Source organism: Trachypithecus francoisi, unplaced genomic scaffold (assembly GCF_009764315.1).
Source record: "Trachypithecus francoisi isolate TF-2019V2 unplaced genomic scaffold, Tfra_2.0 Lachesis_group4, whole genome shotgun sequence".
NCBI classification, from domain to species: domain Eukaryota; kingdom Metazoa; phylum Chordata; class Mammalia; order Primates; family Cercopithecidae; genus Trachypithecus; species Trachypithecus francoisi.
Window position 1 is genome coordinate 29309676 of NW_022681469.1, and position 18296 is coordinate 29327971.

Below are 18296 nucleotides of genomic sequence, written 5' to 3' on the forward strand. Positions count from 1 at the left end.
TTTTTATATTTTTTGTAGAAACAGGGTTTCACCATGTTGCCCAGGCTGGTCTTGAACTCCTGAGCTCAAGCAATCCACCTACCTCAACCTTTCAAAGTGTCAGGATTATAGGTGTGAACTGCTATGTCTGGTCTCCACTAACATCTTTATTACAAAAAATGAAATTGAAAAAAATCAAAAGAAAATAAAGGAGAAAGTGAAATTTCAAAGTGCAAGAACACTTGCTTTCTTTACCCGGTCCATCTCTGTGATGAAAACTCCCTATAAACCTGAACCTGGGGAAAGCTCAGGTAGAAGCAGAAGAGGACTTGAGTCAATTTTACAGTTTGTTAGTGGTTCTGTTGAAAGGCTTGGTAGGATAAAAAATGGCTAAGATAAGGTTTTACTCTTTCAAACGAACTTTAAAATCAGCATAAAGTTCATACTCCCAAAACACTCTTTGGAATTTTGAATGAAAGTTTTTTCAAATTTAAAAGATGAACCTTTTGTTCATTTGAGACAGTCTCACTTTGTCGCCCAGGCTGGAGTGCAGTGGCGCGATCTCAGCTCACTGCAACCTCTGCCTCCTGGGTTCAAGCAATTCTCCTGCCTCCACCTCCTGAGTAGCTGGGATTACAGGTGCCCACCACCACGCCCAGCTAATTTTTGTATTTTTAGTAGAGATGGGGTTTCACCATGTTGCCCAGGGTGGTCTGGAACTTTGGGAGGTTGAGATGAGCAGATCACCTGAGGTCAGGTGTTCGAGACCAGCCTGACCAACATGGAGAAACCCTGTCTCTACTGAAAATACAAAATTAGTCGGGTGTGGTGGCGCATGCCTATAATCCCAGCTACTCGGGAGGCTGAGGCAGGAGGATCACTTGAACCTGGGAGGCAGAGATTGCGGTGAGCTGAGACCGAGCCACTGCACTACAGCCTGGAAAACAAGAGCAAAACTCCGTCTCAAAACAAACAAACAAACAAACCAAAAAAAACCCCAAAGGACAAAACCCCAAAAAACCCCACCCAAAACCAGCAAATACTACATCCTCTCTTTTTTCCTGTGGCATCATTAGGAAAAGTGTCAGCTATATTAAAAAATGTTGATGCTTTCTTAGCAGCTCTGGTAAGAGTCTTATTAGGTTGGTGTGAAAGTAACTGCACCAACTTCAAATTTGCCATTACTTCGAATGGCAAAAAAACCCACAATTACTTTTGTACCAACCTATAGTTATGAACTTGTTCATCTGTTTTGTTTTCCCCCATCTACTTTTCAGGAATGAAAGACAGCTGTCTGAATCTGCGATAAGATCTCAGACAGCAGAGTGTTTCTGAGGTGGCCAAGTGCCAATATAATCCTTCTCTTTCATTATGTTTGCTGTAATAGGAAGGAAGAGAAAGGTCTGTAGGCCTGGTTTTCTGAGGCTTGCCAACGATGGGTGTTAAGGTCTGGATGAGAGGTGAGAGGCACTCAGCAAAGAGCTCCTCAAGCCTGAGTGAATGTCTGTATCTGTTGATCTTGGAGGTCAGGAGTCCTGGAACACAGGGGGTTCTGGGGACCAGCAGAGAGGAAGGGAGAGTGAAGAAAAACAAATGGGCTGAACTGTATGACTTCTGACATTAAGGTGTGTAAGATGAAAAGAGTACTGAGATAACTGTGTTCAAAAAAAGAAGTAAAGGGCTGGGTGTAGTGGCTCATGCCTATAATCCTAACACTTTGGGAGACTAAGGCGGGAGGATCCTTTTGAGCCCAGGAGTTTGAGATCAGCCTGAGTAACAAAGGGAGATCCCATCTCTACAAAAAATATAATTAAAAAATTAGCCTGGTGTGGCAGTGCGCACCTGTGGTACCAGCATCTCAGCAGGCTGAGGTGGAAGGATAGCTTTAGCCCGAGGTCAAGGCTGCAGTGAACCAGCCTAGGCACAGAGCAAGACTCTGTCTCAAAAAGCAAAAAACAAAACAAAACAAAACAAAAAAAGAAGTAAAGCAAGGAATTCATCTGGTAGCCTTCACCAGCTTTAGACAATTCTACCTACATCTAAATGAAAAGGCACCTGTGAAAATCTTTATATTGAACCAAACCATGAAACTCCATCCTGAGAGACCAAAGACTCTATTGAAAAAGACAGAGAACATAGAAATAATGTGAGTGCTTGGGTAGTTCCTTTAGTGTTGGGGTAGTGTGGGGTAGATGTTCAGAAAAAAGAAGTCTTTGGGGTGCTGGGTGCAATGTCTTCATCAAGTCTGCTTTGGTGATCCATAATTTAAACCTCTGGCATGCATGCATGGATCATTATCCTTTTTTTTTTTTTTTTTTTTTTTAGATGGAATCTTGCTCTGTTGCCCAGGCTGGAGTGCAGTGGCATAATCTTGGCTCATTGCAACCTCTACCTCCTGGGTTCAAGCGAATCTCGTGCCTCAGCCTCCCGAGTAACTGGGATTACAGGTGTTGCCACCACGCCTGTCTAATTTTTCGTATTTTAGTAGAAACGGGGTTTCACCATGTTGGTCAGGCTGGTCTCAAACTCCTGATCTCAGGTCATCCACCCACTTTGGCCTCCCAAAGTAGTGAGATTACAGGTGTAAGCCACTGAGCCTGGCTCTTTCTTTTATTTATTTATTTATTTATTTTGAGACAGGGTCTCGATCTCTCACCCAGACTGGAGTGCAGTGGTATGATCATGGCTCACTGCAGCTTTGACTTCCTGGGCCCTAGCAATCCTCCCACCTCAAGTAGCTGGGACTCAAGGCCCCCAAGTAGCTGGGACTACAGGTGTGCACCACCACTCCTGGCTAATTTTTAAAATTTTTTTGTAGAGATGGGGTCTTACTATGTTGCTCAGGCTGGTGTTGGACTCCTGGACTCAAGTAATCCTCCCACCTCGGCCTCCCAAAGCGCCAGGATTACCAGGCGTGAGCTACTGTGGCTGGCCTATGGGTCATTGTCTCTAACTTGAAAAACACCATCCCCTAGGATATTGCTTCATAACCTCACCCGCCCCCGCCACTTCTCATTCGTTGTGGACTTCATCAGACTCCACATGCGGTGGTCCTCTATCCCTGCTAGTTCCATCCCACGAACTCTTTCTACTTCAGGACTGAACGATATCCAAACTGCTCTCAGAAGAGTCATCTGCTATTCCAATTTTGATTTAAACCATACTCTGAAATATGGGATACATGTTTTCCCCTAAGTAGTATCTGTTTCCAAGTTAGTTCTATGTCAACAAACAGTACCTTGTTCTGCCATCATCTGGTTCTTCCTGATAATAAACTCTTTCTGATTAAAAAACTTGGCTTGGCCGGGGTGTGGTGGCTCATACCTGTAATCTCGGCACTTTGGGAGGCCGAAGCGGGAGGACTGCTCGAGCCTAAGAGTTCGAGACCAGCCAGAGCAATATGGAGAGGCTCCATTTACATTAAAAAAAGAAAAAAGATTAAAAAAAAAAAAGTGATCTACTGGCAGATACTATAAGCTTGTCTGCCCAGAAGTGACAAACATAGGCTGGGCACAGTGGCTCACGCCTGTATTCCCAGTACTTGGGGAGGCTGAGGTGGGTGGATCACCTGAGGCCAGAGTTCAAGACCAGTCATGGCCCATCTCTATTAAAAACAAAAATTATCTGGGCGTGGTGTGGCACGTCTGTAATCACAGCTACTCAGGAGGCTGAGGCACGAGAATCGTTGGAACTTCCGGGAAGCGGAAGTTGCAGTGAGCTGAGATTGTGCCACTGCACTCCAGCCCAGGTGACAGAGCAAGACTCTGTCTCAAAAAAAAAAAAAGCGACAAACTCGACAAACTCTGGCAACAGGACACAATCCAAAAGAATGATGAAAAAGAGAACCTCTAAAAGTCTAGCCAGATATCAAAATTGCTGATTAAGAGGGAAAAATCTGGTTCCAATCCCAAAGTAAATACTATAGCACTGTGGACAAAAATGTTAGAAGATAGGAGGATTATCAAAGTTTCTTGGATCATATCCAATATAAGATTCATTCTTTGGATTCCCAAGGGCAGATGAAATGATTGACCTTTGCCTAAAACTGCTGGGATACAGCACAACTCAAGAGTCTGATTTGATACAGAAATGCTGCATTGAGAAAGAGATAACTTCCAACTCTCAAGGCCTGAGTTCAGCAAGTACTGGCAGTCACAGAGTGAGGATGCCTGCTTTGGGGGAACTAGTGGCTTTTAGGACGTGAACCAGAATTTTCCCAGATCACAAATGTAGCCAACAACATGAAATCACACCAAATGATTCACACAACCCAATGCTACTGAAAAGAGGCAGCTTCCAGTAATCAATAGTAGCAGGTGCGGTCCAGCTTTATCGTATGGCTGAACGGTTCTACTTGGCCAAGAGCCAGAGGGTCCTTGGACTTACCTATAAACTCATCCATCTGAAAAGGTGATGCTGGGGAGGAGCCAGAACTATAAAGCAGTCTGTTCTCTCCCAGACAGGTCAAGTCGATTAGAATGGATAATAAAGTTTCCTACCGAACCCACATGGGAAGTTCTTTTTAGCAATTCCATAGTGAATAAGAGCAATCAATCACACTTCACATGAATACCACATAGCCAGATATCCTACCCTTTGCTCAGGGTGGCTTAGAACTCTGATGAGGAATAGAAAAAGGTAAAAAAAATAGAAGTAGGGTTCTAGCTAGAAACAGAGGTTTTCCTTAATTCCAACCATGGTCCATTTCATCCTGAACATGTGTGGCTGTAAGATGTCCTTTGTCCTGCAGCATTCTGGCTGAGATCAACTCTGTCTAGATTTAGGTAAGTTCATGAAAGCCTCTTGCCCTACAGAAAAAGTAGGCTATAGTTTTAGAATTGAATTTGTTTGGCATCTTTGGAAAATTATTATCAGAAGCCACGATGGCTCTTTGCATTTCCTATGTTATTCTTCTCTGGGGGGACAAAGGTACTTTGTTTCTTCCTATTCCAAAGGAGGACACAGCACTATGTCTTTCTTCAGAGACTTTTCCAACTAACAGATAATTCAGTTCTTCGGGACCTACCATAAACAAAGTGCCAGGAACTTTTCTTTCTGCCACTAATGACATCAAGGAACCTTCTGCCTACATGATGAAAGTATGTTCTTTATCCTCATTCCAGGATTTGTTGTTTCTTTTTTCTGAGATGGAGTCTCATTCTGCCACCCAGGCTGGAGTGCAGTGGTGCAATCTCAGGTCACTGCAAGCTCTGCCTCTAGGGTTCAAGCAATTTTCTTGCCTCAGCCTCGCACACACCACCACGGACAGGGTTTTGCCATGTTGGCCAGGCCGGTCTTGAACTCCTGACCTCAGGTGATCCACCCACTTTGGCTTTCCAAAGTGCTGGGATTAGTAGGCATGAGCCACTGTGCCCAGCCCCATTCCAGGACTTTAAAGCAAGAATTTCCCCAAAGCCATGGGGTATTTAATTTGTCCTACTTAATTATATATTATTTAAAAATGTAACCATCACATAGGGTCTCACAGAACAGATCTGGCCCTCCTCTTTGACTCAGACTTCTGAGGCACTTTCTTGGGCAGCTTAAGTCTTGCCAACTGACCTTACCAATGTGGACCCAAAGAGCTGGGCTGAAGTTGTATATTTTTGCCACCATATTTCTATGAATTTTATCCCTTTTGTTTATTCAAGATATTCACCAATGTCCAGGAAGTCAAAGAGCTGGGGAAGAAGCGCAGGGTAGGGGCATGTAATTGGCTAAATCCAGAGGTCCTTGGTGAGGCTACATATAACAGGAAGCAGAAACACAGTGCCAACCAGAGAGGCACCGGCATCACAGCCTGCTGCCTGACTCTGAGCACAGGTGAGACGATGGCACCTTTCTTGATGTAGTCAGAACTTTCCATGATGGTCCTGCCCATGAGAGTCTCTGCTACAGTAAAGGACACTGATCTACCCTATCCGATGAGAGAGTAAAAGACAAAATGGGGCTCACAGCAAATTTTAAGATGCCTCTCAGCAAGTCTTGTCACAACAAGATAATTATTTTTTAAGTAACAATTCAATTAGGTAGCAATTATCATGGCATTTTCCTTCAGGAACCCCTATGTCTCCTGCTAGTGAAAGGAATCACAAGCTCCTAGAATATTCCTAGGCATGAAATGCCTACCAATGAAGAAAAAAAATCGAAGCTCAAACTCTTTCTGAAGGGTTTGTTGCCAGGCATGTCAGGAAGGTTTAAGTGGAAACAGGGAAGAAATTTAATAAAATATTTATGCTCTCTTACCATTAGCATCTTGGACTCCAGTAAGTGCTCCGACGGCTGCTGCGGTTTCCCCAGACAAGACGATCTGTCCCCCACCTTGTAAGGTGGCCTCAGCCAGGGTGGCGACAGCATGGGCGGCAGCTTCGCTGCGGGCACAGGAACAGGAGAGAGGGGGATGTGTAAGATGAATAGAGGAACAGCACTGCAGCCAAGACAAACCATCCTTTCAACACTTTCCTTGGGTCTCTCTACTGACTCCATGGTTGTGATCCTAACAGCAAATACGTGTTAACAGTGCTAACAGATAAAGCCAGGAGTAATTCTGAAATAATATTAATGGCTAGAGAAATCTGAAGTCTTACATAGCTATAAAGCTAATGGTGAGAGTTTCTTTGAACCTCAGTGTTTGAGGACAGAAGGCACTCATTATCAGTTTCTTCCTTATCAATATCAGTTGAGTGCTTGCAAGCCATAGTGGAAGCTCTGATCCATACTCACAATGCAAAAGCCATTTTGGTTGTCAATCACAAGGTTTTCCTTTTCTCTTTTCTCCTTACAGTAACACAAGGCAGACCATCTGAGACTGTCCTTTTATAGCCAGGGATGAATGATAATATGAGGAGTCAGCAGCAACCTGGACTCACTCTTCAATTAATATTAAATAATAATTTGATTTATAGTCATGCTTTTCAAATACAAAGTAATGGCTGATTTAATATCCTAAAGAGTCCAACTCTACCCTTTGACTCACTGTATATGCAGGCACGGCTAAAACAAAGACTTAAAATTTAAAACTATCACTACAAGTCCAAACTGTATACATAGTTTGCCTCTATAAATACAACAAAATAATAAACCTCCCTATATTGCACAAATGCTCTGTAGAATAGGAAGACATTAATCATTTGTATATAGCAAGTACTATTTTAGCAGTGTGTCATTTTTCTTTCTTTTTCTTACTACATGTTTTTACTATGTGCATAAATACCCATTTTTCTTGATTCTATGATGCTACAAACTGTAAGACATACTATTATTTTATGGGCCAGTAAGGAAGAAAAATTCCTGACAATTGTAAGATTATAATTTGCCATCCAAATTTCAGAGAGGTAAAAATGTGAAAAAACAGGCAAATTCATTATCCCTTCTGGTAAAGTATCAGGTGTCAATTTGCAGTTACTGAGGGACTATTGAATTCCAGTGGGCATAGAATAGAGATGGTGGTGCCATTTAGTTTAGCAGAAGTGGACAAATAAGCCAGTTGAGTCAGCTTTGCTCTGAAACTGCAGGCTTTGCTGTAACATGGCAGTGGTCTTGTAACCACAAGCCGTAAATGGAGGTGGATGAGGGGACAGGGACTAATTGGGGTAAACATGTTAGGACCCTGGGCAAAGCAACATGTACCAAACTCAATACTGTCTCCTTTACCTAAGACAGTCAGCACACAAGTAAGACAACAGATATAGTAATTCGCCTGCAGAAGACTTCTTGGTCACTGTAAGGATTTTAGGAAGCAGGAAAAGAAACCGAATGGCCAGAAAAGTCTCATTAAATAGAAAAATTTCCTCTTCTTACTAATTTGTCTTGCTTTTTAATTTTTATGACTGTTTTAAACAGTTATCTTTTGCTGATAATAAAAGCAATATACTTGCTTTTATAGAAAGTTTGAGCAAACTCTATTAAGTATAAAAGAAAATTTTAAATATCATAATTATTTCCTACTAATCTTAAATGCAACTTTAAAAAGATAAGATAAGGCCAGGCGCAGTGGCTCACGCCTGTAATCCCAGCTCTTTGGGAGGCCGAGGCGGGCGGATCACCTGAAGTCAGGAGTTCGAGACCAGCCTGGCCAACATGGAGAAACCCTGTCCCTACTAAAAATACAAAACTAGCCAGGCGTGGTAGCGCATGCCTATAATCCCAGCTACTCGGGAGGCTGAGGCAGGAGAATCGCTTGAACCTAGGAGGCGGAGACTGAAGTGAGCCGATATCGCACCACTGCACTCTAGCCTGGTCAACAAGAGTGAAACTCTGTCTCAAAAAAAAAAAAAAGATAAGATAATAATTAGGATTGTACTGTACAGTTTTAAAAACTATTTTGTTGTGGTAAAATTTACATAACATAAAATTTACATTCTTAACACTAAAGTGTGCCATTCAGGGAGTTAAATACACTCAAAATGCTGTGCAGCCATCACCATAATTCATCTCCACAACTCTCTTCATCTTGTAAAACTGGAACTCTGGACCATTAAACTTCCTATTCTACCATCTCCCCAGCCCCTGGCAACCACCATTCTACTTTCTGCCTCAATTATTTTTTCATTTTTGTTTTTATTTTTTAGAGACGGGGTCTCGCTATGCTGCCCAGGCTGGTCTCGAATTCCCCGGCTCAAGCAATCCTGCTTTAGCCTCCTGACGTAAACAGCTGGAACTATAGGTGTGTGTGCCTTTGTTGTCATATCTAAGAAATCATTGGCAAATCCAATGTCATTACGTTTTGCCCCATGTTTTCTTCTAAGAGTTTGATAGTTTTAGGTATTAGATCCACTTTTGAGTTTTTTGTCTCTATGATTTTTACTACTCTATCTCACATAAATACAACCACACAGTATTGTCCTTTTGTGTCTAGCTTATTTCACTTGGCAGAATGTTCTCAAGGTTCATCCATGTCATAGCATTTGTCAGAATTTCCTTCCTTTTAAAGGCCGAATAATATTCCATTGTGTGTATATACCACATTTTGTGTATCCATTCATCTGTTGATGATCACCTGGGTTGCTCCCATGTTTCAGCTATTGTGAATAATGCTGCCGTGAACATGGGCATACAAATATTTCTCTGAGATCCTGCTTTCAATTCTTTGGGATATATACCCAGAAGTGGATTTGCTGCAACATATGGTAGTCCCATTTTTAATTTTTTGAGGAATTATCATACTGCTTCCCACAGTGGCTATATCATTTTACATTCCTACCAATAGTGCACAAGGGTTCCAATTTCTCCAAATCCTCACCGACACTTGTTATTTTCTGTTTTTTGGATCGTGACCATCTTAATGGGTATAAGGTGGTATCTCACTGTAGTTTTGATTAGTGATGTTGCATATCTTTTCCTGTGCTTATTGGCCATCTGCTTATCTTCTTAGGAGAAATGTCTATTCGAGACCTTTGCCCATTTTTGAATAGAGTTTTTGTTGTTGTTGAGTTTTAGATATTCCCTATATATTCTGGATATCAATCCCTTATCAGATATGATTTGCAAATATTTTCTTCCATTCTGTGGCTTGCCTTTTTGCTCTATTGATAGTCGTTTGATGCACAAATTTAAAACATTTTTGTAAAGTCCAATTTGTCTATTTTTCCTTTGTGATATCCAAGAAATTACTGGCAAATCCAATGTCATGAAGTTTTGCCCCATGTTTTCTTCAAAGAGTTTTATAGTTGTAGGTCATGGAACCACTTTGAGTTAATTTTTATACACGGGGTTTAGGTAAAGGTCCAACTTCATTCTTTTTTTTTTTTTTTTGAGACGGAGTCTCGCTCTGTCACCCAGGCTGGAGTGCTGTGGCCGGATCTCAGCTCCCTGCAAGCTCCGCCTCCCGGGTTCACGCCATTCTCCTGCCTCAGCCTCCCAGGTAGCTGGGACTACAGGCGCCGCCACCTCGCCCGGCTAGTTTTTTGTAGTTTTTAGTAGAGACGGGGTTTCACCGTGTTAGCCAGGATGGTCTCGATCTCCTGACCTCGTGATCCGCCCGTCTCGGCCTCCCAAAGTGCTGGGATTACAGGCTTGAGCCACCGCGCCCGGCTTAACTTCATTCTTTTGTATGCAGATATCCAGTTTTCCTAGCACCACCACTCACACTTCTGATTTCAAAACTTAACACAAAGCTGTAGTAATCAAAACAGTATGGTACTGGCATAAAGACAAACATATAGACCAGTGGAATAGAATTGAGAGCTTAGAAATAAACCTTCACCTATATGGTCACATGGTTTCTGACAAGGGTGCCAACACCATTCAATAGGGAAAGGACTCTTTTCAGCAGGGGACCCTTGATCTGGAATTACTACTAAGGCTGTTCTTTACATTTTTCATGGTAGAATTTAATTTTAAAGTGCTTTTAAGTATTTATTAGAGAGACTTTCATAAATTTTAGTACCTAGGCCCTTAATTTTTAATATTTTGTTAAGAAATTTATGTTAATAAACACTACTACCAACCACTGGGAATTTTTTTTTTTTTTTTGAGATGGAGTTTCGCTCTTGTTGCCCAGGCTGGAGTGCAGTGGCGCAATCTTGGCTCACCACCACCTCTGCCTCCCAGGTTCAAGCGATTCTCCTGCCTCAGCCTCCCAAGTAGCTGGGATTACAGGCACCCGCCACCATGCCCAGCTAATTTTGTATTTTTAGTAGAGATGGGGTTTCTCCATGTTGGCCGGGCTGGTCTTGAACTCCCGACCTCAGGTGATCCGCCCGCCTCGGCCTCCCAAAGTGCTGGGATTACAGGCATGAGCCACCGTACCCAGCCAGGAAATTTTATTAATTACCTATATTGGAGAAAAAAAGTAAAAAGAATAAATAAATATATGATCAGCCAATTTTACAGCATCCACCTGTCAATGATTAATGATACAAATATTTACACTGTGACCTGAGACTTTATGGAAAGTAGGAAAGTATATTCTTTGGAAAAAGCTGTGTGAGAGTCTGAAGAAGAAAACTGTAAATAAGAATTGTTTATATGGAATTAGGATCTTTGTTTATAGGCCACCTCAGTGACTGCTTATTTCCTATAATTCTTCCTACAGTTTACAATGATCTCATCTTTATGACCATCAAAGATGACATCCTGCCACTCCTGTACATCCTGAACACACTCTGGCAGAATGAGTTTCATGGACAGCAAAAGGAGAGGGCAGCTCTCCAAGCGTTGACATTAAAGTGTACCTGCAACTGATCACACTCATTTCATTTGACTTGAAGCCCTAAAAACTTGAAGTTATTTTCTTTAACTTCTTTCTAAAATATGGTATGGTAGAAGAAAAGCTGAAAACCAGCAACAACCTAAAATAATCTGGAATGCCAGGGATGAGGAGTCCAATGCAATGGGGGTGACAGGTTGACAGGTCAGTACGATTAATTATTCAACCCCCAGTTAGGGTCTTTACATGGGGCATGAAGACAACAATGATGCCTGTGGTAAGCAGGGCTATCATTTCCAGAGCGACTCTAACCTTTTACACTCAACTTTATGGGAAACGACCCAACTAAACTGCTAGAAAGACTTTTTTTTTTTGAGACAGAGTTTCACTCTTGTTGCCCAGGCTGGAGTGCAATGGCATGATCTCGGCTCACTGCAACCTCCGCTTCCTGGGTTCAAGCAATTCTCCTGACTCAGCCTCCTGAGTAGCTGGGATTACAGGCGTGCACCACCACGCCCGCCGAATTTTGTACTTTTAGTAGAGATGGGGTTTCTCCATGTTGAGGCTGGTCTCAAACTCCTGACCTCAGGTGATTCACCTGCCTCGGCCTCCCAAGGTGCTGGGATTACAGGCATGAGCCACCACACCCAGCCTAGAAAAAGATTATGTTCACCTAAAAAGGTGAATAGGGATTAAAAAGACTCTTTACAAATTTTTAGACAAAAATTTTGTAATTTTACAAAAATTTGTAAAAAAATTTATAAAAAGACCACTTTACAATTTTTAGACAAAAGTCATTTCAAAACCAAAGCTACAAATAAGAGGTTTCTATCAACCTTTTATCTGTAAGTGTCTAATCTTTACCTATAGGAAAGAAAAGCAGTTGTACCATCGCTGACCTCTGTTCCAGAGAAGATTTCTGATCTAAGTTTTCTATCCCATTTTATTGGACAAATATCACTCCACATATTAAAGCCCCATTTTATTTTAATAATATGTCTAATTTTAAGTCAATAATATTTTCATCTTAAAGACTAAGATCAAATTTTTCTTTCAAAATATGACTTTTAAAAAGCAAAATCTTCTCAACAAAAGAAGGACAAATTCTAAAATTCCTTGAGAAGAGGAATTAATCTAAGTATTTCCCAATAGCACTGAGTCACAGCCCTGCACACAGTAGACACACAATAAATACTGTCTCAGGGTTGACAATATACTATCAAGTAAGTTTCCACTACTTTAGAAACGTAGAGTAAGTCTACAAAGCCAAATCATCATCCTACATGCAAGGACTATACTGGCCATATTCAGGAAATGGGTTTGTAGAAGGACATGTTTAAGAGGAACTACAAGTCCAGGACAGCTTAACCAAAGAACTGAAAATTCAAATTAATCACTGCATCACAAGTAAATGGTTATACCACTTCCTTTCCTCTCTGGTTGTTCAGGCTAAATAGCTTATATATATAAGCTATCATATATATAATGCTATTATATATGTATGTATATACACACACATACACACACACACATTGTTTTAAAGCTGTGATGTTCTGCTCATTTGTTCACTTTGATTCCCTTCCCACCTCCTTTCCAAAAGTGCTGATTTATTCTTTATTTTGAAAATGAAAATTAACATAGTTTTTAAAGGACAATTTCTCCACACCCACTTTGGGTTGTTAGAAAGCCAGGGTGGGCTAAAGGCTGTGGAGCCCTGGGCCCTTGTGACTTGCAGTATGAAATTCTCTCAACAGCATGGTTGAGAAACAAGTCCGTCCTGCAACTGTCCTGATTCCATTGTACCCTGTAGAAGATGAAGGAGCCCCTCTGCCTCCTTATTGCCCAACCTGCCATTGCACATAGCTTCCTCTCCCTTCTCACCCTGCGCCCACATCTGCTGTTTACATTGCAGCAGAGGTGCAGCTGGTTATAAGAGAACCATGCTTGTTTTATCTGCACCCGAAACACAGACAAGCTGCAAGAGGGCAGATTATGAAACTGCTTTGTCATCCTAGGAACAAAGACCAGATTTCTCTGTGTATTTCTCACTGAGATGACTTCCAACAGCAAATTATGTGGAGAGGCTCAGAGTGTAGGGACTAAATGATTCTACTGCATCTCGTCCACAAGGAAGTGAATGTTAAGGGCTTGTGTCTTATATCCAACCCTCCTGACTAAGACATTAGACCATGGGTTACCTCTCTTGGGTTCAGAAAGCCCTGATGTTCCCCTAATAGTCTGCTATAGTCTAGTCTCTGCTGCCAGGCTTGGTTTCATCATCCCCAGCAGAAGCTGTAATACACCAACCCCTAACACTCATTGGGGCAGCAAACTACCTGATTGCAAAGATATGTCAACATCTCTTTATTCCTCCTCTATGCCACAGTGAACACATTCTCCTTCCTTTGGAGTAAACACTGTAGCCACCTCAGCTGCATCTGAATTTGTTAACAAGCCCTCAGGGGATACCATACCCTCTTGCCTTTAGAAATAAGCCCTGGTCCTTACAACAAAGGGAGCCCAAATGTGCCTCATATTTTCCACTATGTACAGAGTTCCCAGGACACACACACTTCACTGGAATATCCAAGGTGTTGGCTGCAAGTCTCAATGAAATCAAGTTTTGCTGGTCTTTAATGAGGGCCTGTTAGGCCCCAAGCTACAGTCGGGTGGGGGATGGGGGCTGTTACTGGACTAAAGGGAGGGTCACTTGGCCATGCCTTTCAGGAAGTTTATCTGGGTGTTTCTCTCAAAGACAGGGGTAGAAATGAGCCAAGTGTAAGGAACCAAATAAGACTTTCATGTTACTGAAAAGCAACATGGTGGGTATACACGTGAGTGGGGGAAAAAAGAAATGAAGAGCAACACGAGCAACATGGCTCAATAGGCTGAAAAAAATGTTCTGATCACTAGGGACTAACTGGGTAACTCTGAGAAGACGTGTTGTGTGTGTGTGTGTGTGTGTGTGTGTGTGTCTGTGTGTCTGTGTGTTTCAGTTTCCTATTCCTAATCAATCACTAATCTCTGGCCATACTTCTTTAAAATGAATCACTTAGGCTGGGCGTGGTGGCTCATGCCTGTAATCCCGGCACTTTGGGAGGCTGAGGTGGGTGGATCACCTGAGGTCAGGAGTTCGAGACCAGCCTGACCAACATGGAGAAACCCTGTCTGTACTAAAAGTACAAAATTAGCTGCGCGTGGTGGCAGACGCCTGTAATTCTGGCTACTTGGGAAGCTGAGGCAGGAGAATCGCTTGAACCTGGGAGGCAGAGGTTGTGGTGAGCCGAGATCATGCCATTGCACCCTGGGCAACAAGAGCAAAACTCTGTTTCAAAAAAAAAAAAAAAAAGAATCACTTTACCTCCATTCTTACGACTTTACTTTCCAAGACCTTAACAAGGTGTGCTGGAGTGCCTCTTCCTAACTGATCTTCTAATCTCCTCTCACTATAATCAAATCAGAATAGACAGTTCTTTTTTTTTTTTTTTTTTTTTTGAGACGGAGTCTCGCTCTGTCACCCAGGCTGGAGTGCTGTGGCCGGATCTCAGCTCACTGCAAGCTCCGCCTCCCGGGTTCACGCCATTCTCCTGTCTCAGCCTCTCGGGTAGCTGGGACTACAGGCGCCGCCACGTCGCCCGGCTAGTTTTTTGTATTTTTTAGTAGAGACGGGGTTTCGCCGTGTTAGCCAGGATGGTCTCGATCTCCTGACCTCGTGATCCGCCCGTCTCGGCCTCCCAAAGTGCTGGGATTACAGGCTTGAGCCACCGCGCCCGGCCAGTTCTTAAAATATAACTTAAATGATAATAATTCTTGAAATGCTAACTCTGGGTTGGACACTGCGATGAGAATTTTATCTATATTATCTCATATACATGATTCTGTATGATCAGTATTATCCTCATTATAACAATGGGGAAAACAAGGCTCAGAGGTTATGTTTCTCAGGATCAAATGGCTAGTGTGTGGTGGAGCCAGGATTCAAACCCGAATATGTGACGTTGGAACCCTGATCTCAGCCACCATACCATACAACCTCATACAGTGAACCATACACAAATCCATCTTAGCTCTCTAGTATCTATCATAATCAATCTAAACTTTCACTGATTTTATATTTAGGGGAGGTGATCCCCCCTCCTCTGAATTTCTACAATGTTCATAGTCTTTACCATACAATTCAATAGTGAGTTATACTCTAAGTAATACTGTTTGCTAAGTGTTACTTAAATCAGTCTCCCCAATAAGAGTATGATTTCTTTGAGGGCAGAGTGTATGCTAGAGCACTCTATTCTCTATTTACAGCCTTACCCAGTAGAGCTGGCATGCCGCAAGAGTTCAGTGACTATCAAGGACTAAGAGCTGCTATGGATGAGAATAGCAGCCCTTACTGCGTACAAGACACTGACCTAAGGATTTCACATGGAGTAACTCAGTTCTCATAACACCCCTAGAAGAATGTACTGTTATCACTCCCATTTAAATGCCTGAGTCCATTAAAAATAAAATTGCACGAGGAATGAAGAAGAGGGAGAATGATATGAAGCTGATCTTCCCTGTCAACAATCAGTAGAAGGAACCAGGCAGAGAACAATACAATCGAGTTTCAGAAACCACCCCTTGGAGCATCCCATTCGGCAGCACCCTACCTAACACACCTGAAGAAAAAAGTTCATTATTTCCCCCAATAATCCAAAACTTATTTATCTTGAGCTCACTGATAAGCAAGGGCAACACATTTTTCTCAAAAGCAAGTAAAATCAGCCACTTGCTGCTTAAACATGGATTAATACCCCCCAAAAAATGCACTTTCTTTTGTAGGGCAAAAGGACAATTACTCTGAAGCCTTTAATTTGTTCTGTATCCCTTGAAAACATGAAGCACTCAAGCCTTGCTGCTTCTGCTTAATGGACACAGAATAGGATAAATGGGAAGGCTTGACCAGCAGTCTTGGGCTGGAAGTCAGAAAGGCTGCACTGGTTGTTGGGGCTGGGTGGCGGCAGGAGTAAAGAATGATGCGGAGATGATCTTTCCATCAATAGCCAGTAGAAGGAACTAAGCAGGAAACAATACACTGAGTTTTAGAAACTACCTTTTACTGGAGGATTCCATTTCACATCACCTTTCCTAAGCACACCTGAAGGAAAGAAGCTTAATTTTTCTTGGTAAGGGCTGACCTATTATAGGCCAAACTACAATATCATATGGGCCAAAAGTGTTAAGTTCCTACTGCCAACTGTGGCAAACTGAGATACATTTCTCTTTAAGAGGCCTCCACCCATATCTGCAGGGACAGATTTGTGATCCTCATTTATTCCCGGACTCTTGCCACCACCTGTTAAGCGCCATGGTGACTGTAGCTCCCTGCTGCATCTCCTGAGAAGCTGCCACTGCGGCCTCTGCCAATGATGCCACCGCCTGGGTGGCCTCTGATGCTTGCGTCGTCTGGATGGTCATCTCACCTCCCTGTAACGTGGCCCAATTTTGTTCCACCTGAGGCAGAAAGGACAAGATAGTAAAAAATCAAAGCCACAAAAGTATAATTTTAAAAGTAATTTTTCTAATAATTGCTACTTTTTGGCTAAATACACATACTCTTTAAAATTAACATGACCTGCAATGTACAGAACAGAGTTTTAAGCATGCTACCTTTTGTGTAAAAAAGGGGGTATTAGAATATATACCTGAATTTGCTTGCATTTGCCATAAAGAAATTCTGGAAGGACACACAAAAGCCACTGAATATATTCTCTGGATTGTATGTGTGGGGTTGAGAGGAGCTGGAAACAAGTTGGATGGGAAACAGAAAGCAAGACCTTCCACTGTACCTTTTTGGTTTTTTGAGAGGGAGTCTCCCTCTGTTGCCCAAGCTGGAGTGCAATGGCACAATCTTGGCTCACTGCAACCTCCACCTCCCAGGTTGAGCGATTCTCCTGCCTCAGGCTCCCAAGTAGCTGGGACTATAGGTGTGTGCCACCACCTCTGGCTAATTTTTGTATTTTTAGTAGAGACAGGGTTTCACCATGTTGGCCAGGCTGGTCTCAAACTCCTGACCTTAGGTGATCCACCTGCCTCAGTCTCCCAAAGTGCTGGGATTACAGGCATGAGTCACCATGCCTGGCCCACTCTACACTTTTAAATACGTTTCTCAATTTATCTCCCGATGTATACATACTTCAAAACAACACATTGTGCAAAATAAATATATACAATTTTTTGTCAATTTAAATAAATACATAATAAAGTTTAAAAATATATAGGCTGGGTTGTTAGAAATAGCCCATGAGAGGAAAAAAAATTCAAACTATACCAAAGGGAATATGATACCAGTACTCTAGACCCTTTGTCCAAAGGGTCTACTACAGTGCCTATTTTCTTTCTCTTTTATTTTTTTTTATCATTATACAATATTTCCATGTAATATACCTATTTTCTTGTGTATCTTTGTAGAGCTATTCCCACTATATGGAAGTATATTTACACAGACACACACACACACATTCACCCTATTTCCCCTTTCTACTACCTCCTCTTTACAATAAAAATGGCAGCATATTCTACATATCTTTTGTATCTTGCTTTTTTCACAAACAGTACATCTCCGAAATGATTCCATTTTGGAACATATAAAACTACTTTACTGATTCATGATTCTTAAGAATGGCTGCATGGGATCGCTTTTTTTTTTTTTTTTTGGGACGGAGTTTCGCTCTTGTTGCCCAGACTGGAGTGCAGTGGCGCGATCTCGGCTCACCACAACCTCTGCCTTCCAGGTTCAAGTGATTCTCCTGCCTCAGCCTCCTGAGTAGCTGGGATTACAGGCATGCACCACCACACCCAGCTAATTCTGTATTTTTAGTAGAGACAGGGTTTCTCCATGTTAGTCAGGCTGATCTTGAACTCCCGATCTCAGGTGATCCACCTGCCTCCACCTCCCAAAGTGTTGGGAAGCATTGAGTTATATAGAAACATCATAATTTATTTAACAAGTCATCTTTTAATGTACATTTAGGTGGTTTACAGTCTTTTGCTATTAACAAACAGTGCTGTGATGAATAGCCTTATATACTATTATACTTTGTATATCACATGTGAGTCTATTTATAGGGTAAATGCCTAGAGGTAGAATTATGGATTAAACTTACTTTGCATTTTTATTTTGATGGAAACT

At 42.0% G+C, this 18296-nt stretch overlaps 1 protein-coding gene across 12 annotated transcripts in view; it reads right to left on the reverse strand.

Moving 5' to 3' along the window:
- NRF1 (nuclear respiratory factor 1) overlaps window positions 1–18296 on the reverse strand; it is a 151039-nt gene that overhangs the window by 24521 nt on the left and 108222 nt on the right. For all 12 annotated transcript variants that reach the window (XM_033194516.1, XM_033194515.1, XM_033194517.1 and 9 more), the window contains 2 exons: window positions 16461–16618; window positions 6226–6350 (listed from right to left, as the gene is read on the reverse strand). In XM_033194516.1, coding sequence (XP_033050407.1) covers window positions 6226–6350; window positions 16461–16618 — 283 coding nt within the window. The remainder of the gene's footprint in view (window positions 1–6225; window positions 6351–16460; window positions 16619–18296) is intronic.